Source organism: Cynocephalus volans, chromosome 10 (assembly GCF_027409185.1).
Source record: "Cynocephalus volans isolate mCynVol1 chromosome 10, mCynVol1.pri, whole genome shotgun sequence".
Lineage (NCBI taxonomy): Eukaryota > Metazoa > Chordata > Mammalia > Dermoptera > Cynocephalidae > Cynocephalus > Cynocephalus volans.
Window position 1 is genome coordinate 111358585 of NC_084469.1, and position 20713 is coordinate 111379297.

Genomic DNA, 20713 nt, shown 5'->3' on the forward strand with positions numbered 1-20713 from the left:
CCTATGTTTTGTTTGGCAAATTGACCTGGAGACCAGGCCTTATTGTCTTCCCCGTCCACCCCCCCCCCCACACTGCCTCAGCCTCCTGCCCCCCAGGCAGAATCTAAAATGACAGCCCGCCCCTTCCCTGCTCCAAGCCTCCTGCAGCTCCTGCCATGTTCAGAATTAAACCCCCATTCCCCAACAGGGCCCATGAGGTCCTACAGGGTTGAAGACCCCACCGACCTCCTTGCCTTCCCCTTCCTTCATCTGCCTCCTCCTTGCTCGCTCCCCTCCAGCCACACGATCTCTCTGCCCTGTCCCTTTGACGTGCCAGGCTTGCTTCCACCTGCCTCAGGACCTTTGTGCTGGCTGTTCCCTCTGCTTAGAATGCTCTTCCCCTCATTTCCAGTCTGTTCTCAGCCTCCCAGGAAGACTGTCCTGGCCCCCTTGACACAGTCTCTAGGTCCCAAAGGTTATGGTCCTTGCCATGTGCAGGATGTGCACGCAGCAGGTGCTTATGAATGTTTACTGAGTAGCTGAGCAGCTCAAGGTTGGACTGAGAATGAATACAGATCTCTGTGGCCCTGGGCACATCACCAAACCTGAGTGCACCTCGCTTTCCTCAAAGGTAAACAGCAGCTGGCTGGGACCTCTGTTTTCTTCACACCCTTTGCTACATTTAAAAGTAGCTCCTCATTATTCACAACAGAGGCGGAAACAAATGCCCATCAACTGAGGAGTGGATAATTGAAATATGTTAGACGCATACAATGGAATATTATGCAGCCGAGAAATGGAATGAAGCGCTGACACATGTTACAACACGGATGGACCTTGAAAACAAGCCAGACTCAAAAGGCCACATAGTGTGTGATTCCATTGATATGGAATGTCCAGAACAGGCAAATCCATAGAGACAGACAACAGATTAGAGGTTGCCAGGGCTAGGGGAGGGGGAGCAGGGAGTGACTGTTGATGGGGATGGCGTTTCCTTTTAGGGTGACAGGAATGTTCTGGAACTCGATAGAGGTGATGGTTGCAAAACTTAATGAATGTACTTAATGCCACTGAATTGTGCCCTTTAAAATGATTAATTTTATGCTATGTGAATTTCACCTCAATAAAGAAAAAAAAGAAAAGAAAACAAACTGCTCTTAACTGCGTGGATGGTGGAAGGAAAGAGTCAGGGTGTAGCCTCTGCAGCAGGTGACCAGGTTTCTTCTCTCCTCTCCCCACTTACCAGCTGGGTGACCCTGGGCACATCACTCACTGTCTCTGTGCCTCGCTGTCCTCATCTGTCTATGTGATCAACAGTAGCACTGCTACTGCTATTGAGAGACGCCATCAAATCGAAGCCTGCTTTTCTGCCCTCATCTTCAGTACATCCTAGAGGGAAAAACTTTATGGTTTATAAATGAATCTCCCCCCAATATCCAAGAGAAGACCCACTGAGCTCTTTTTTCTCTTAAAAATAAATCAAATGTCCTGGTGTGCAATGGCTGCAAACAGCAGCCTCCTCGGTAGCATATGTAGCCTGTTGCTTGTATAGGTTGCCCTAAGGGACCTTGGAGACAGCCCATTCCCACAGATGCTCATGTCTCTAACCTAGTGCTGTCCCCAATCTGGGCTCCAGACAGGTATGAAGGGCGGGTGTTTTTTGGAAAGCCCCAGGGCAAGTAGCCAGGTTTCACATTGGCCAAGTCATCATGTCCACTTGCACCAAACTGCAGAAAAAGGAGCATGTGATCAAGAGCCTACATCGGGCCAGGTTCAAGTTCCCTGCCGCCAGAAGACCCACATCTAAAAGTGGGGCTTTACCAAAAAGGTTTAAAAGAATGAGTAATTTCTCTCTGTACCAACCTGGAGGTATTTCCAGGCGTAAGCAGTGGTGTATGTCAGCCACCTGCTGGGCATGAAAGGACCTAGACGGGGATGGGGACAGGAGCGAGGCTTCTCTGCAGAAAACCCATGATGTGATCTTGACCTTTGAACCACGTCACTGTTTTACAAAATCAAAAAGTAAAATGAAACAACACATGGTCCAACATCTATAGACCTGCCTCTCTTCTGGCTTTGCCCTGTGGGCACCAGGTGATGTGTTCAGTCCCACCTTACATGTGTTGCTTTTTACATCAAGAGGGAAACTTGTATCAAGAAAAGTAGGGGGGCTGGTGGCCAGCGGTTCACGTGGGAGAGCAAAGTGCTAATAACTCCAAGGTCAGGGTTCGGATCCCCATAGAGGCCAGCCACCAGGATTTAAAAAAAAAAAAAAGAAAAGCAGGAAGTGATACAAAGGGTACAAGAAGCAAAAGAAAAAACTAGGTAAACTGGACTTCTTCAAAATTAAAAACTTTTGCACAGCAAAGGACATTATCAAGAGACAGAAAAGGCAACTCACAAAATGGGAGAAAATACTTGCAAATCATATATCTGGCAAGAAATGAGTATCCAGAATATAAAATAATTCTTACAAATCAAGAACAACAAAAACAACCCAATTCAAAAATGGGCAAAGACTTGAATAGTCATTTCTCCAAAGAAGACACACAAATGGCCAGTGGGCACAGGGGTCCTCAGCATCACTAGCCACCAGGGAAATGCAAACCAAAACCACAGTGAGGTACCGCCTCACACCCACTAGCATGGCTGTTATCCAAAAAAAAAAAAAAAGAAAGAAAATAAGGGATAAGGGTTGGGGAAGATATGGGGAAACTGGAGCCCTGTGCACTGCTGGTGGCGATGTGAGATGGAGCAGCTGCTGTGGAAAATAGTCTGGCGGGTCCTCAGAAAGTGAAACATAGAATTACCATAGGATCCAGCAGTTCCACTTCTGGGTGTTCACCCAAAGGAATTGAAAGCTGGGTCTCAAATAGATATTAGTTCACAGCAGCGCTATTCACAGTACTCAAAATGTGGAAACAACCCAACTGTCCATCCAGGGATGAAAAGATAAACACAACGTGGTCCGTCCCAACAACAAAATACTATTCAGCCCTGAAAAGGAAATTCAGATACAAACTACAACGTGGATGAATCTTGAAAAATTTTGCTCAGTGAAATAAGTCAGTCACAAAACAACAAATCCTGCATGATCCCATTTACATAAGGTCCCTACGGTCATCAAATTCATAGAGACAGAAAGATGGTGGATGCCAGGGGCTGGGGGAGCAGGGATGGGAGTTGTCTCATGGGACAGAGCGTCAGTTTGGGAAGATGAAAAAGTTCTGGAGATGGGTGGTGGCGATGGCTGCACAACAGTGTGAATGTGCTTAATGCCACTGAACTGTGCACTTAAAAAATGGGTAAAGGGTAATTTTATGTTATGTATATTTTATCACAATTTTAAAAAGAAAAAGCAAGAAGCTACGGTCTGTGTTGATCGCCTTATCTTTGGACAGCTCCGTGCTCTTGGGCCAATATTAGGGACCCCCGGAGGTCTGTTAACAGCAGCACAAACAGCTCCCCTGGGCGCCTGCCTCCTGAGTGCAGAACCAAGCATGCTGTCCCCCACACCCCTGACTGTCCCCTTACACTACTCTGTTCCCCAGGGCTCCACACTGTTCCCACACCCCAGACTCTACCCCTTGGAGAGTCAAAGTTTGACTGACAACTGCATTTCTTTCTTAAAAGCTGGGAGCTTTCCAGATTCCAGTTTTAAATTCTCCAGAACTTTGACTCCCTTTCCTTGCCGTTTCTCCCAATCCTAATGGGAAATCTAAAATCCAGAGTTATTTACACCCAGGTCAATGCACCCCCCACCCCCCACACACAATTTGCAGGAATTTCAAACTCATGACACTCTGGCCAGGAGGAAGGGCCCAGATGTACAAAGGCTCCCAACCCAGGGCTCTCCTCTGTCCCTTTGTTGGGATCCTCAACATGTGGGCAAAGTGAGGATGCACTGACTTTTCATTTTTAAGAAATAAGAGTTGCATAGACAGCCATGAGTTTGAAGGATGGAAACACTGTCCTCCAAGCCCAGGCTGGACGCTCTGACACATTCAGCTACCTTTCCCCAACAGTGCTAACACTTACTTATATTTCCCTTAAACTCACTCACTTAATTTTTTCCCCTCAAATAAATTTAGCCTTGTCCCAAGTGACAATATCCATGAAGTTATGGGACTAGATGCGCTATTTATTTTTTCCTAGAACACATTATATTAAATACATAACCACCATAATTTATCAATGTTTGCTCTACATCCAGTGTACGTGTGTGTGTACACACTCATATATACAAACACATATACATACAATCATGTGTCGCTAACGATGGGGCTACGTACTGAGAACTGTGTTGTTAGGCAGTTTCGTCATTGTATGAACATCATGGCATGGACTTACACACACCGAGATGGTGCAGCCTGCTCCTCACCGAGGCTGTACCGTACAGTCTGTGGCTCTTGGACTACAAACTGTACAGCATGTTACTGTATTGCATACTGTAGGCGACTGCAACACAATGGTAAGTAATCATGTATTTAAACAAAGAAAAGCTACAGTAAAAATATGGTATAAAAGATAAGAAGTGGTCTCCTGTATAGGGCACTACCATGAATGGAGCTTGCAGGACTGGAGGTGCTCCAGGTGAGTCAGTGTGTGAGTGTGAAGGTCTAGGACAATACCATACGCTGTTGCAGACTTGGCAAACACTGTGCACCAAGGCTACCCTAAGTTTACAAAATGATAAAGTAATTGTGCTATGATGTTACAATAGCTATGACATCACCAGGCGACAGGAATTTTTCAGCTCCATTATAATCTTATGAGGTGACTGTCATATACATGGTCCCACGTTGACTGAAACATTGTTATGTAGTACATGACTGCATAGATTTATATTCATATGCTGCATAAGACTATACACATTTTTTTCAAGTATGAAATATTTCAGAACTAATTTTTATAGCACTTCCTTCCCCCCCCCAAATGTTTTTAAGGTACTCCTTATAAAACTAACCTAAGTAAAATTTTAAACATGGTGTTTGGACTCTGCCCACGGCCGAAGACAGAAAGAGCTGTAAGCAAATATTAAATTCTAATTAGTAGGCTTTCTTTTTGGAGAAGCACAGGTTAGCAATTCTGAAATAACTCTCTGTTCACTGTAGGAATGAGCAAAGAAGTAAACTTTGCACTGGAGACGATGGGAGCTGGGTTTCACACTGTCATAGGAGAGAGCCACAAGTCTGGAAGCAGAAGACACTAGAATGAAGTCTGTGGTATTGGATCGGAACTGGAGATATCAGTGCAAACTCCAAGATTCTAATATAGAGATGGGTGCAGGGGTGTGTGTGTACACACAAGTCTATTTTCCAGCTCTGTTCACTGAGAGATCCCAAAAATAATGATACTCTAGTAACTTCAGCACACCCCATTCCCAGATCCTGGTTTTTAAATATTATTGCCTGCTAAAATAACCAAGGCTTTTTTGAAGTAATTATTGATGTCAGGGTTGGGGCAGGGAAGGTACAAAGGTCAGCCATATGACCCAGGAATCCCTTCCTACATAAATGTATACCTAAGAGAACTGAAAACCTATATCCACATGAAAACCTGTATGCAACTGTTCACAGCAGCACTATTCACCGTAGCTGAAAGGTGGAAACAACCTGAATGCCCATGAACTAATGAACAGATGGTAAAAGTATGTTCCAACCATACACTGGAATATTACTTGGCCATGAAAAGGAGTGAAGCGCTGACACATGCTACAACGTGGATGCACCTCAAAAACGTGATGCTGAGTGAGAGAAGCCAGACACAATAGAACAAATATTGTCTGATTCCATAGAATATGCAAATTTATAGACACACATAAATTAGTGGTTATCAGGGGCTGGGGAAAAGGGAGAATGGGGATTGACTGCTGATGGGTTAGGGTTTCTTTTGGGGGTGATGAAAGTGTCTGGAAATAGAGGAGGTGGTTGTACAACTCTGTGAATGTACTAACACCACTGAATTGTACACTATAACAGGGTGAGTTGCACCAGTCAGCTCTGTCGGTGGTGCTGATAATACCAGGGTCCATGGTTTGACCCCTGTACCAGCCAGCTACATAAATAAAAAAGTAGGAGAATCATATTGTATGTGATTATATCTCAATAAAATTATATCTTGATTTTTTAGAAGAGAATACAAAGCATCTGACATGCAACAATCAGGTAGAAATCACGGAGAAAAAAGAAGAGAGAGAGAGAGAAAGAGAGAAGAAAAAAAGATGCTCTGCTAAATGCAACATGGGATCCTGGACAGGACCCTGGAACAGAAAAAGGGAATTAGTGAGAAAACTCACGAGACCTGAATAATGCCTGAAGTTTAGTTACTAGTAACGGGTCACTGTCCGTGTCTCCGTTTTGACAAACGTAGCAGCTATGTAAAAATATTAACCATAGGGTAGAACTGAGTGAGGGGTGTATGGGAACTCTGCACTATCTTTGCAATCTTTCTGTAGATGTAAAATTATTTCTAAATAGAAAGTTTATTTACCACAATCGAACCTGGAGCCAAAAAGAAAGGAAGTGTACAAAGGGTGATGGTGACATGGCAAAAGAACACAAGCACCGGGGGTTCTCTGTGGCCAGATCCTACCGGATGATATGACCATTGAAACAAAGGAAGAAAGATGGTAATCTATTGAGGATCGTGGGCATCCATGAGTCCACACTGGCACGAATAGACTCTTGATAGTGCAGGGTCAACTAAAAATTGTCCAGGGAAAGATACAATCAGAAAACCACCAGCTGGCAACTATCATAATAAATGAATAACCAACTCACCAGGGAACCCACCAGGGAAGGCAGGAAGGAGCAGATGGGTTGGAAGTCTGAGGATCCAACATTGCTTCTGTGGGATTCCTGCCCTAGACACACTGCCTCAGTCTAAGCATAAGTAAACATCGGACCAACCCACCTGGAAGGACGTTTTACAAAGCAACTGAGTAGTTTCTTACCAAATGTGTCACTGCCAAGAGGCACAAAGAAAGACCGAGGAGCTGTGCAGACCACAGGAGTAGAGAGATGGGACAAACTGGATGTAACGCATGATCTGGAATTTTCTTTAGCTGTAAAGGCATGAATAGGATTGGCAAAACCTTAAAAAGGGGGGCCGGCCCGTGGCTCACTCGGTAGAGTGCGGTGTTGATAACACCAAGGCCCCGGGTTCGGATCCCATATACGGATGGCCGGTTCGCTCACTGGCTGAGCGTGGTGCTGACAACACCAAGTCAAGGGTTAAGATCCCCTTACCGGTCATCTTTTTAAAAAAAAAAAAAAAAAAAAAAAAAAACCTTAAAAAGGGATGCAGATTATAGAATTGTATCAATGTTAAATAAGTCTGACTTTTTTGGGGGAGCAGCTGGCTGGTTTGGGGATCCAAATCCTTGATCTTGGTGTTACAACATGCACTCTAACCAACTGAGCTATCTGGCCAGCCCTTAAATAAGTCTGATTTTGATCACTGTGCTGTGACTATGTTTTAGGAAACATGCAGTGAATGACTGAGGCGTCCAGGGGTGGCACATCTGCAATTGATCCTTAGATGATTCAGAGAAAATTTCTGTCTATAGAGGAAGAGAAAATGTAATAAAATATCAACATCTGGGGAAGCTGGGTGTGAAAAGACTTCTTTGCATGACTCTTGTAACTTGTCAAAAGAACAGGAGATAAAGACCACTGCCCCCTTTCCCCTCAGGGCTGGGATGAACCACTGGCCAAGAGGCACAAGGTAAATAATCTTCTGGGATGGTTCAACCACACCCTACTTTTTTTTTTCCTCTTGTCCCCCACTGTTTGAAGTTTTTCTGTCCCCAGTCATTTGCCTGTGGCCCTGGCAGCCCTTTCTGGCAACAGAGAATATGTTAAAAGGCCAAGAATGAAGAGAATCCATCTCCCAGGCTGAGGACTTGAAAGGATCACTTTTATCTGTCCACAGTTTCAGTTGGGGAGTTGTCCCCTAACCATGCCTGCTACCTGTGGCCCTGGCCACCCACAAGCACAGCCCGCCCAAGCAAGTCAATCTGGCAGCACCGAATCCATGGGTGCAGGGACCACAGACAGGCTAATGTGATGAGTAACCAACTCAAGGAACCTACTATGGGGCAGTAACCCACCTGACCACCATGACATATCACATGCCAAGGCTGGACGCCACGGCCTCGGCTATCCAGAGCAACGCAAGGGTCATCCCCACCAGGAAATATTTCCCAGGAATTCCTGGGAGAGCCGCCAGCCCACATCCATTTTTAGTGGTAGAAAATGAACTGGCATCTTGAGGAAGCTGAGGAGTGAGTCACCTTCTTGCCCTTACCTTTGCTCCTAGTGTCCTCTGGGTCTCCTGCCTATCCTCCTCCCAAGTGTATGTGTGGGGGAATCTAAACTAAGAAATCCACCATCAGAGGTATGCACACACTCCATGGCCAGTAATCCCACGACAGGGGACCACATGTGTGTTCACCGATCGGGAGTGTCCCTGCAGCTTGATTCCTCGTGATCAAACCTGAAAGTCCCCCAAATGCCCATCCATGGGAGATGGGGTGACTCAATGTGGTGTGTTCGCCCCATGGAATGACGTACAGCAGAGAAAAGAACCAGTAGTCGCTGCACCAACTGAGCTACAGGAGTGGGCACAGGAGACCCGGAGACTCTGCCATTCCCTTCATACCCAGCGCGAGACCAAGCAAAACTCATCTACGGTGACCGGGCTGGGGACAGCAGTGACTTCTTGGGGAGGATGAGGAGTAAGGGAGAAGGGTGGAGCACCAGGGAATGTTCTGGGTGGATGGAAACATTCTATATCTGTTTTTTTTTTTTTTTTTTTTTTGGTTTTGGCAGCTGGTCAGTATGGTGATCTGAACCTGTGACCTTGGTGTTACAAGGCTGTGCTCTAACCAGCTGAGCCAACCGGCCAGCCCCATTCTATATCTCGATCAAGGTGTCAGTGACACAGGTATAAAAACTTTTCACTGAAGCGATGGAGACATTTCAGGTCTGTACATTCTGCTTTATGTAAATTATTCCTCAATTTTAAAAAGGGTGACGGTGGGGGCAGGGACAGCAGCCATAAAGTTCATCTAGAGCTATGAGGAAGCAGGTGAACAATGATCTGGCTAAATTCACTGCCTCTGACCATGTTCTGTTCCAGGAGGGCTGGACGGTTTCCCTCGGGGAGCAGGGGAAGTGCACCCCAAGTCACTTGTCACTTTGCAGGGAGCCCAGCTGGCCTCCTCCACTGCCCCCGAGCACACACCGTGAGAGGGAGGGGTCGCAGACGCCGCATTGTCTACACCCTGTCTACCTGACAAGACCCCGCCGAGCAGCCGCGTCTGACTGATTCCCTTGACCCTACGACAAAGACCCTCTTTGTTCCCTGGTAATATCCTTAGCAGGTCTGTCTAGACTCACTGTGGCAGTAATTGTCCCGTGATGTCACCATGTTCAGTGACCCAGCTCCTCCTTGCCCCACTTGGGCAGGGAATGCTCCAGATGGCCCTGAACCTGGGGACTCCCTGGCCCTCGACACCCACCTGAGTCTCCTAAGAAGAGAGAGAGAGAGACACGCAGCCAGAGTCCTGGCCCACCACCTGAGACCTGGTGGAGAGGCGACACACCAAAGACACAGTCCCTTCCACAAGAGGTGCTGGGGGCAGCCACCATCGTGGGTGAAAGTTGAAAGAGGGGGTTCCCTTCTATCCCCCTAAAACTCCCACCTCCCAAACATGGCTGGTGGGAAACAATTTATTCTCCACTGGGGCACGAGTTCATCCAGGGCATGATAAAGAAGGTCAGAAGAGGGAGACAGAGACAGACAGGGAGACAGAGAGATGGGGAGACACAGAGAAACAGAGAGAGACAGAGACCCACAGAGGCTAAGAGAAACAGAAAGAGAGACCGAGAGAGAAACTGATGGAGAAAGAGAAGAGAGGCCTTAAGAAAGAAAGACAGAGACAGAGAGAAACAGGGAGAAGGGGAGAAAAAGGAAAAAACAGAGAGAAAGAGAGACAGATCCAAAGAGAGAGACACTAGAGAGAGGCCAAGAGAGACAGAAAGAGCTAGACAGACAGAGAGAGAGAAGTTGGCTGGTCCCTGAGAGAGGAGGAGAGGTTCCTTCTACAGAAGGGCAACTTGGGCTTCTGAAAACTCGGTTGGGGCAGGAAGCAACTTCCACTCACATCTTGTAACAAAATACACACCTTCAGGTGGCAGTGACAAGCTGTCACCTGCAGCCTGCCACTGTCTGAGTCACACCAAGAACACCCCAAGGCATATTGTCTTGTGGGATGGATTCCCCACATTCAACGAGAACGCCTTTTTAACAGGCCGATCTGTTTTTATCCCGGGCACCAAAAAACCCCCCAAAACCAATGGCAGCTCCAAGAAACCTCACTCACAGGCGGGTCTCACAGGTGCTGAGCTTTGCAGAAATTGCCAGACCCAAAAGCATGCTCACCACGTGACTCCATTCATGCCAAGTTCTAGTTTATGCCAGGCAAAACTCACCTAGTGGCGAAAAAGTCAGCAGAGAGGTTTACATCTGGGAGGTGAGGGGCGGTAATTGGGAAGGGGGTAGGTGGGCTTCTGCCAACCAACGTGGCACAAGGAGGGAATGTTGGAGATCTTGATCCAGACTCAGGGGTGCACATATGTAAAATTTCGTCAATTAAAAAGACAGTATGCTCAGTGTATGTATGTTGGATTCCAGTTTGTTTGTTTGTTTGTTAGGGAAACAGTCAGATCTGAGAAGGTCGGTGTCTTTTTAGCCAGAGAATGGCAAAGAATCCTCTCTTCTTGCTTCATAAACTTCAGGAAGAAAGTGGAAACTTTAGGTCTGGAGAGATGAAGACCAAGCAGAAGGGATATCTCCCTTTGGGCCACAGGATGAAAAACTGCCATCCTCTGCCATCCAAGCCCCAAAGCTCAGAGGGATTTCCAAAGATTGTTTAATTGATTTTTCTTCTATTTAGATGCAGATCACAGTGTCTGGGGCCCAGGAATTCAGACACTCAGCTTTGTGTCCACTCAGCCCCGTGAAGGCTCCTGTCTGAAACTCGCACAAAGCCAGACACACAAGTCTTCAGAAACACGCTGTTCTTTTTTGTCTTGGGCTCCGGGAAGCGGGTGCGCAGGCAGGGCCTCGGACACGCTCCCATCTGCAGGGTCCCAGGACCCCCTCCCTCTGTACCGCTCGCAAAGTGGGGTTAAAAAAAAAATAGGGAAGCGGCCAAGACTTTGAGGTCTGAAGTGGGGGTGATTAAAAAGGGAGGAAGAAGACCAGCTGGGGATTGAGACACTGAGTTTCAACCTGGATTCTTCTCCCAGTCCAGGACTCTGGAGTGGAATGCAAGGGATACTTTAAATCAGGCAGCTAATGGGTGAGGATTAACACAAGTTTGGCTGTAGTCTCTGCCAATCTCATTTATATAAGGAGAAAACATTCCCATTTTTCTCTCTATTCATTGTTTTCCAGTCTGTCCCTCCAAATGCCCCATCTGGCAAAGAAATTGGGAAGGCTTTGCAGGCAGACACCCTGCTCAGGACACCAGGAAAGACACTCCCCCACTCCCAATATGCAGCCTTTTTCTCCCCCAGCTGCCAGGAGGCGACAGCAAGGGTCACTGTAGCCCCTTCCTAACAGGTTAAAATACCCCCTGCCCTCCACCCAGAATCCCTACCTGGTCCCTCCCAAACCTGGGAAGCACCTGCCTAAAACTCACCAGGGAATTCTCAGGAACCAATCTGAGTCACAGTTTGTCTCAGAGTAAATGGAAAAAATTTCTGATACAGAGGAGAAAGATCCCATATTTGGATGATTGCCAGATAAAGTGGGAGCCACCCCACTTAGATAACTGTGTCCTGGAAACCAGCAATGTTTATATCCACTCCTGGGCCCCACAGCCCCAGATCTGTAGAGGCCAGCCAGGGCGTGGGGCACTTCTGAAGCAATGTCACTCCTGTTTCTTGGCTGTGTGACCTTAGATAACTCCCTTCATCTCTCCTCTGGCCTCAGTTTCCTCATCCTCTGGCCTCAGTTTCCTCATCCGCAAAGCGGGCCCACGAATAACTGCACCTACCACGCAGGGCTGTTGGGAGACTTCACAGCACTGGACACTGAAAAGCACAAAGTAAGCTACAGTGATTACCATCTGGGAAGAAGATGTGTGTACCAGATTTAATATTTTGCAGGAGGAGACTTTCTTTGGTGCCAAATATTTCCAGAGGGAGCCAAGCTCCAAGCCTCATTCCTACCATCCAGATCTGAGTTACCTGGACTGCAATCCAGCTGGCATTCACCGTGTGTTCCCCAAAGGGGCCAAACCCTGAAAAAACAGTAAAAGTAACATGTTATCACAGAGTGGCCCTTGCCAGCCTGCCCCAGGCAGGCCACTCCTTCCACCCAGGAGAAGCAAGTGGGGAGCTGTGGAAGGGTCTGGTCCCGAGTTCTGGGAAGCACCCAGTGGCTCTCCAGAACCACTCTTCCCTCCCCATTTGCTCTCAACTGACGCCTTCCCCATCCTCACTTCCACCTGACCCTCCTGCCCTCTGCAAATCACCACCAATGAGAAATGACCCTCGAGGGATGCATGTGGGTTTTCCCAGCCCGGGCTGTCCAGACCCCATCATGCCACCCTCCTCCCCACTTGGTTAAACTCCAGGTTCCCTTTCCAATCCAAGACAGTCGCTTGAGAATGTGCTAAGTGATCTGAGTGCACTGCGGCATTCAGCTCACCTCACCCCCTTTCAGGCAAGGGTGTTTCCTGGGCCCAATTTGCAGGAGCAGGAACTGAGGCACAGAGAGGTGAAGCCAGCTGCCCAAGGTCACACAACAAGAAGGTGGAAGAGCTGGGATTCAAACCCAGACCCATGAGAGTCCATGGCCTTGGTCCCCTTTTCTAATCAGTGGGTCATAGTGCCTCTAAAATTAACATCTCCAAGAGTGTGGCCAGTCCAGCTGGGCCAAGGACCCCGTGCAATGTCAATATCATAGGAGGGATGCCATGGGAGGGATGCTGTACCCTGCAACAGCAAGTAAGGGAGGCAAGTCAGGAGGGGACGTCCTGACCCACTTCTGCACAGATGGAGTTTGAACCCCAGCTCAGCTACTTACAAAGCGGGTGGCCTCTGTGAGTCTCAGTTTCCCTTTTGCAAAATGGAGCCAGTGAAGACGTAATAAGATCATGCAAGGAGCGCTGGAGTAGCAAGTAACCAGACAGAGGAAGGATTCAGGACGCAGTGACCCTCTCCCAATCATACACACCTGTTAGGCAAGTGAGTGGCTTCGCCATCTTCCCGGGAATTCCAGGACCAGCCCCAACCTCCCCGGGCCACAAAACACCTGTTTGAACCTTCACTGGATTTCCCACTCTGACTCCTCCGGACAGCAGGTCAAAATGACACCCCCCCTAACCCCCCCCCCCCGCCCGGCGGAAGTTGACGCCCACGTGGCCCTGAGGCGGAGTCTCAGCGAGGAGGAACAGTTGGTTTCGGGGGAGGAGGTGACAGTGGGGGCCGGGTTCACCCACAAACAGCCTGGGCAGAGAGGGTTTTGGCAAAGACAGTCCCTGGAACAGCCAGGAGAGTAGCTGGCGCCAGAGGTCCCCGGACCCCCGCCTGTCCCTGCCCCGGGGGAGCAGCCCCCCATCAGCGCAGGGAGCGGGGAGCAGTGTCTGAGAGGTTCATTTGTCACCGGGACATTTCCTGCCCGCAAATCGACCTTTGTCCCCTGGGGCAGGGAGGCGGGATGCAGTCCACCCCGCGGGCTTGGCGGACAGAGCAGGTAAGTGCCCGAGAGTCGCTGTCCCCACTCGGGGAAGAAAGGACTCCAGAGAAGCCTGCTCCGCGCGGGGCGCTCGCCCGGGGATCCCTGCCTGCCCCGACCCCGGGACCGCAGAAGCGCCCCCTCCTGCACTTTTTAGATCGCGGGGACTGAGCTGGGCTCCCGCAGGCGTTGACATCTTCTGAACCTGCGACGACTTCCAGCACCTGCCCCGCCCGGCCCGCCCCGCCCCCGGCCGCCATCAGCGTGCCGCCTGCGTACCCGTCACCACCACCGCTTTCCTGGGCTGCTCCATGGCGGGCTCGGGCTGCGACTCGGACCCGCTCCCGTTCGGACTGGCGCGTCCGCTGCCGCCACCGCCGCCGCCCGGGCCCCGCACCGCCCCTCCCTGCCCACGCCCCCGGCCACGCCCGGGCCACGCCCCCGACCAGCCGTTCGGCGTGCGCGTCCCCGGCCCCGAGCCGCGGCGTGCACGTCCTGCTCCCCGCCCCGGACGCTGGGAGCCGCGCCGCCCCGCCCCCGGACCCGCCCCCGACCGGCCGCCCGGCGTGCGCGTACTGCGCCCCGCCCCCCGATGCTGGGCCCCGGGGCACCCAGCCCCCGCCTTTCCCAGCCTCAGTCTCCCTACCTGTAAGATGGGGGCAGTTCGCCCTGAGGGTGTGGCTGTTTACACGCACTGAGCCAGGCGCTGGGGACGAGCCGGTGATTTATTCCGCAAGTGTTCACTGAGCGCCTGCTGTATGCATAGTGCTGAGGATTATGGCGGGGCACTACCCCAGGGTCAAGGATTGCTGCTTTATCCCGTGTGACAAATGAGGAAACCGAGGCACAGATCGGAAGGTCACTTGCCCAGGGTCACTTGGCTAGAGGCTCGAGAAGTCACAGAAGCAGCATTGAGGCGTTGGGGGACGAGATGAAAAGGGGCTGGCCGGTTGGTACCACTGTGTTGTACCACCAGGGCCAAGGGTTCGGATCCCCTCACCTGCCAGCCGCCAAACAGAAAACAACACGGCTCTCGCATCCGGAGCGGGAGGGGGTGGTGGTGTCCGGAAGGTCGTCCACAGGCCCCCGTGTTGCTAAGGAGGCTAGTGTGGCCCAGACCTGGGCCTCGCCTTGCTCGTCTTCCCGCTCACCCAGCCCCAGCCACAGCCTCTTCAAGGGCCTGACACAGCGGGCCTAAGAGCTTTGCACTTGCCATTCCTGTGCCTGGAACAGACCCTGAAGGCGCCCGCAAACCCGTCTGCTTCTCCTTCAGGCCTCAGCTCCAGCGTTCCAGTGTCACCTCCCCTGAGGGGCCCTTCCTCTCCCTGATTGTCACCTCTTCCTGGAGGCCTTCTCTGGCTGTCACCTCCTCCAAGAACCCCATCACCTCCTCCGAGCGTCCCTTCCCCCTTAGGCTGTCATCTCCTCAGAGGGTCCCTGCTTGCCCTTCCCAGCTGAAATAGCCCCCCTCCCAGTGGGATCCATCTCATTTCCTCCTTCCATCGTCTTCATAGCAGTGAAGCTCAGAAATCATTCCTTTATAGTCACCGATTTTCTGTTTTTTTCCCCATTTCTCTGACATTGGGGTTAGAACTTTGTTGGGAAAATAGAATAGTTTGGTCAGGGCCTTCTCCTCGGGTCCGGTTGGGGGTGGTTCAGCATCCTTTGTAAGCAAAGTGTGTGTGTGTGTGTGTGTGTGTGTGTGTGTGTGTGTGTGTGTGTGTGTGTGTGTGTGTGTGTGTGTGTGTGTGTGTGTGTGTGTGTGTGTGTGTGTGTGTGTGTGTGTGTGTGTGTGTGTGTGTGTGTGTGTGTGTGTGTGTGTGTAGAAACCCTTGACTTGGTGTTGTCAGCACCACACTCTCCCATGTGAGCTAACCAGCCATGCCTATATAGGGATCCGAACCCGTGGCCTTGGTGTTATCAGCACCACACTCTCCTGAGTGAGCCAAGGGCTGGCCCTCTTTTTAGTTTTGTTGCTATTCTTGTGTTCTTGAGAGAGAGAGCTGGAGAGGGAGAGGGGAGGAGAGAGAGAGAGAGTTTGGTGAGGCAAGCGGGTGGACATCTGCCTTAGGTGACCGCCTGGCACAGCCATGCTTTCCAACCTGTGGCTCCAAGGACCTTTTGGCCGGTTACCTAGCTCATAGACCTTCGTGAAGGGGTCTGGTAACCCAGCCTGGCGTGTGAGGGGTCTGGTTGACCCAGCCTGGCATATGAAGGGTTTGTGACCCAGTCTGTGAATGGGCTTGAGGGGTCTGGGAGCTCCAAACCCAGCCTTAGCTCAACAATTGGCCCAGTTGGCAGGATTACCAGCAGGTAAAAGAGCCCGACAACTGGCATCGTCGTGGAGCTAGACAACTGACGTCAGGAACAGGATTAAGAGCACTACAATTGGTGCTGTGAGCAGGATTTCAGGCCTTCGCCTAGCTTTACAATTGGCGTAGTCGGGCAGAATTACGCCACAAACTTCCAGAGCAGGAAGGGTTTCCCTGTTACAGCCAAATCCCAGAGTCCATAACGGCACCTAACACACAGTAGGTCTCCTGCCAGTATTCATCAGAGGCCAGAATTTCTCCAAAAACAGCCAGAAAAATAAAGCTGAGTTTCTGGCCGTGTCCTCAGAGACAGGGCTGGCCCTTGGACTTAGATCACTGACATCTCATTCCAAGAGGCCTTGACCTCCATTTGCCAGGGCACTGAGGAAGAACTGTATCCCCCCCACCTCCATCCACCTCCAATGCCCAAGACAGAGTTCTCTGGACTGCCCTGGAGCTCTGTTTGCAAGCTCAGCCCCAAGGTCACAAGCTGCCTGGCTATTTTGGTCTTTGGCAGTCTCAGGTAGAATTCAGAAAATCTGAGAGCCAGCCTGGATCGGCTGTGCCAAGCCAAGAAGGAGGAAAGAGGAGACCAAAACACTCACCCAGAGTTAGGTTTTATAACCCAACTATGTAGTAAGTGCCTGGTGCATGGTGCATGCATTCCTAGAAGCTGGGGATGTGCAGACAGGGAAGCCACAGCAGGTTTCGGTTTCTCCTACTGCACTGAAAAAGAGGGAAAACACCCAGATCCCTGTTACTGGCCAGCCATGATGAAAAGAAAACAAAAAACAAACAAAAAAATACCCAGAGTCAGCAGTGATGAGGAGAAACTGAGTCACACACTGCTGCCCCATGTGACTGATGGTCAAGGCTAATGTTCACTGTGTTTTCTTTTTTTAACCTCACAAAACTCTTAGAGGGAGGGTCTAGTTTTAACTGATTCGGCAAAGTGAGGAAACTGAGGCCCAGAGCAGCTAAGCCATTTCCTACAGGTCACACACTGGTGGGGGTGGGAGTTGGAGCAGAAATAAATGGACATCCTTAGGGGAGGACAGTTGGATCCAAAATATCCTCACTGGCTGCCAAGATGTAAATTCAAGAATAGTCTTTGCAACAATGTAAGCGGGAAGGTGGGGGGTTGGGTGTGGGGTTAGGGAGTGCTAAAAAAATAGAAGGCAAGATGGTTACATTGGAAAGTCAAGTGCAATGAAGTGTTTGCAGCTGCTATGCAAAAGGGCAATTCCTCAAGTTAAACAAAGTTACCTGAGGACCCAGCAGTTCCACTTCCAGACATAGATCCCAAAGAACTGAAAACAGTGTTCAAGTACTTGTACATAAATGTCCCCAATAGCACTGTTCACAATAGCCAAAAGGTTGGAAAAAAAAAAAAAAAAAAAAAAGCCAAGCAATGAATATAGGTAAACGAACTGTGGTCCATCCATACAGTGTAATATTGTTCACCCACAAAAATGAATGACATACTGACACATGCTACAACATGGATGAACCTCGAAAACATGATGCTGAGTGAGAGAAGTCAGACACCAAAGGCCACATGGTGTGTGATTCCATTGATATGAAGTGTCTAGAACAGGCACATCCATGGAGAGAGACAGCAGATTGGTGGTTGCCAGGGGTTGGGGGAGGGGAGTGGGGAGTGACTGCTGTGGGGACGGGGTTTCCTTCTGGATGATGAAAATATATGAGGTCCCCAAAGTCGTCACATTCAGAGATGATGTTTTCACAGCATCATGAATGTATTTAATGGCACTGAATTGTACACTTTAAAAATGGCTTAAATGGTAAGTTTTGTGTTATGTGTATTTTACCACCAAAAAAAAAAAAAAAAAAAAAAGCCAAGTGTGGAACAGCATTTATGGAATGAAAAACAAATATAAGAGAAAGGAAGACTGTTGCTTTTTGTTGCTTCCCCCACCCCCCGCCCCACGGATTTGTCATCCCACTTCCCCTGGGTGACGGAGCTGCATCTCTTCTGAGCAGTGAGATGCCCCAAAGTGGTTAATTTCCCTTGGGAATGCTCAAGTGAGAGGCATCCTTTCCTTGGGAAATTAACCCCGAATTGGGGTTCTCTTCCAGCATTTATTTTCCAGACCAGGAAGTTACAGGAAGAGAACATAAAGGTGGGGTTATAGTTTAACAATATAGGCTGGTAACTTTCAGTGAAACATGACAGATGACATTCCAGTAAGGCAATTAAGTGATCCACCAACAAAAGCTTGATCTTAGCAAACATTCCTTCTCCCTCCAGCAATTTTCCAGTATCTTTACATTTCTACACTTGATCTTAGCCAAAAGGCCGAGAAGCGATCCAGTATCTTTACATTTCAATCAGTAACTAGTCTGTCCTTGAGCCAGCAACCTTGCTGTGCCACAAATCTTTATCTTACACCAGAGACTTTACAGCCTGAGGAAAATTTCCAGTCCTCTGCAAGGTCAATATTTGAAACTGCAAGGCTTTGGAAAACCAGGCCCTGTGAAGTACATTTGTTTTAAGAATCCTCTACAAAAGACAACACCAACGTCAAGGGTTTGGTTCCCCATGCCGGCCAGCTGCCAAAAAAAAAAAAAAAAAAGACACACATAAACATGTTTGAAAATGCATAAAATATCTCAGGAAGGAAAAGCAATATATTAATAACATCTCAGGCCTCTGGGGAGGGGACTAGGATAAGGTGGGTGAGGTTGGGAGTGAAGGGAGACACCCCAACACCTTTGCTCACCACGTTCACACATCAATTACTCACAAATAGGTTCGTACACTTACTGTTTGAAACACCACTAGAGTTTTTCTTAAATTGTGGTAAAACACACATAACATAAAATTTACCATCTTAACCATTTCTAAGTGCACAGTTCAGTGGCATTAAGTACATTCACACTGTTTTGCAACCATCACCACCATCCATCTCCAGAACCTTTTCATCTCCCCAAACTGAAATTCCACACCCATGAAACACTCACTCCCTATTTCCCCTCCCGAGCCCCTGGCACTCGCACTTCTACTTTCTGTCTCTATGACTGTGACAAATCTGGGGACCTCATATGAGTGGAATCATACAGCATTTATCGTCTTGTGACTGGCTTCTTTCACTTAGCATAACTTCCTCCAGGTTCATTCATGTTATAGTTCATGTCAGAGTTTTCTTCTGTTTTAAGGCTGAATAATATTCCATTGTATGGTCAGACCACAATGCATTCATTCATTCATCTGTTGATGTGCACTTGGGCTGTTTCCACCTTTTGGCTGTTGTGAATATGCTGCTATACATATGAGCATACAGGTATCTCTTCAAGACCTTGATTTTGATTCTTTCAGCCACTTGAGTTTTATAACTTCTTATTTTGAAATAGTTTGACTGACATAAAGTTGCAAAAACAGTACAGCGTTTCCATGAATCCTTCGCTCAGCTTCCCCCGTGAAATGGTTTATCTTACTGAACCATTGTCAAACCCAAGAAATGAACTTGGGTACCACACCTAATTTCCTAGAACTGTTAAAAAAAAAATTGTAAAGAATTGGTCTTTTAAAAAATTTTATGCAATTTTCTTAGGGAGAGAGTGGAGGACAACAAATATGTGGTGTTTAGAGGCAGCTGGCCTGGGTTCAAATTCTGCCTGGCTATGGACGTGCTTGAGTGCCCATGGATGTGTTATTTTTCCCTTCTGAGCCTTGGTTTCCCCATCTGTAAAATGGGGATCAAAGAATGCTGGGGTGTCAGTGAGCATTGGAGGGATAGCAGGGCTTAAAATAGCAGTATTAGGCTCGGCCGCTTAGTTCTCTTGATAGAATGTGGTGCTGATAACAAACCAAGGTCAAGGGTTTGAATCCCCATATGGGCCAGGTGCCAAAAAATAAAAAATAAAATAAAATAAAATAGGACTATTAGCATAGATAACAATATCATCATCCAGAATGTCTTCATAGGGCATCTTTTTTGTTTTTTAACGGAATGGGCTGTATGTTTGCATATGGAAAAATGAGCATGTTGTATTGCTTAGTCAATCAACAAACCCACGGTATATCCAGTCCTTTTCACATGCCTTGCTCTACCCACACGGCCTCCTAACCCTCCTAACAGATGTCACTGCCTGTCTTCATCTGTTCAGGCTACTATAACAGAATACCTTAGACTGATAATTTATAAACAACAGAAATGTATTGCTCACAGTTCTGGAGGCTGGAAGTCCAAGATCGAGGCACCAGTAGATTCAGTGTCTGGCGAGGGCCCCTTTCTCACACATGGCACTATCTGTATGTCTTCACATGGCAGAAAGGGGAAATACGCTCCTTCAATCTCATTTATAAGGGCACTAATCCCATTCATGAGAGTACATTAATCACCTCCCAAAAGTCCCCCCTTCTTAATACTATCACATGGGGGTTGTTTCAACATATGGATTTGGGGGGACACCAACATTCAGACGTAGCACTGCTGTGATGTCACATTTATTTGTGTCACTGTGTAGTTGCCACCTGGCTCTCTAGACTGAGCCCCAAGAAGGCAGGGACCAGGTCTTTCTCAGTTATGGCTCAGCACAGGGTCCAGAACACAGTAGGTGCTCAATAAATGTACTGAGTAAAGCAAAACCCACCAAATTAGAGGTTTGCTCTGGAAAGAAACTGCGTTTTTCTCTGGCTTTCT

At 48.5% G+C, this 20713-nt stretch overlaps 1 protein-coding gene and 1 pseudogene across 4 annotated transcripts in view; one reads left to right on the forward strand and one right to left on the reverse strand.

Annotated features, from left to right (window-relative positions):
• The window catches only part of PGPEP1 (pyroglutamyl-peptidase I), a 41444-nt gene extending 27316 nt beyond the window's left edge, over positions 1-14128 (reverse strand). For 3 of the 4 annotated variants that reach the window (XM_063110718.1, XM_063110717.1, XM_063110715.1), the window contains exons 1-2: positions 14014-14128; positions 12243-12295 (exon numbers count right to left, since the gene is read on the reverse strand). In XM_063110718.1, coding sequence (XP_062966788.1) covers positions 12243-12295; positions 14014-14047 — 87 coding nt within the window. In that variant the 5' untranslated portion in view covers positions 14048-14128. Of the gene's footprint in view, positions 1-12242; positions 12296-13233; positions 13347-14013 lie in introns of those variants that run through there. The other variant, XM_063110716.1, reaches the window with a different exon arrangement.
• Positions 1414-1559, forward strand: LOC134389827 (small nucleolar RNA SNORA70; annotated as a pseudogene).
• Positions 14129-20713: the final 6585 nt, after the last annotated feature.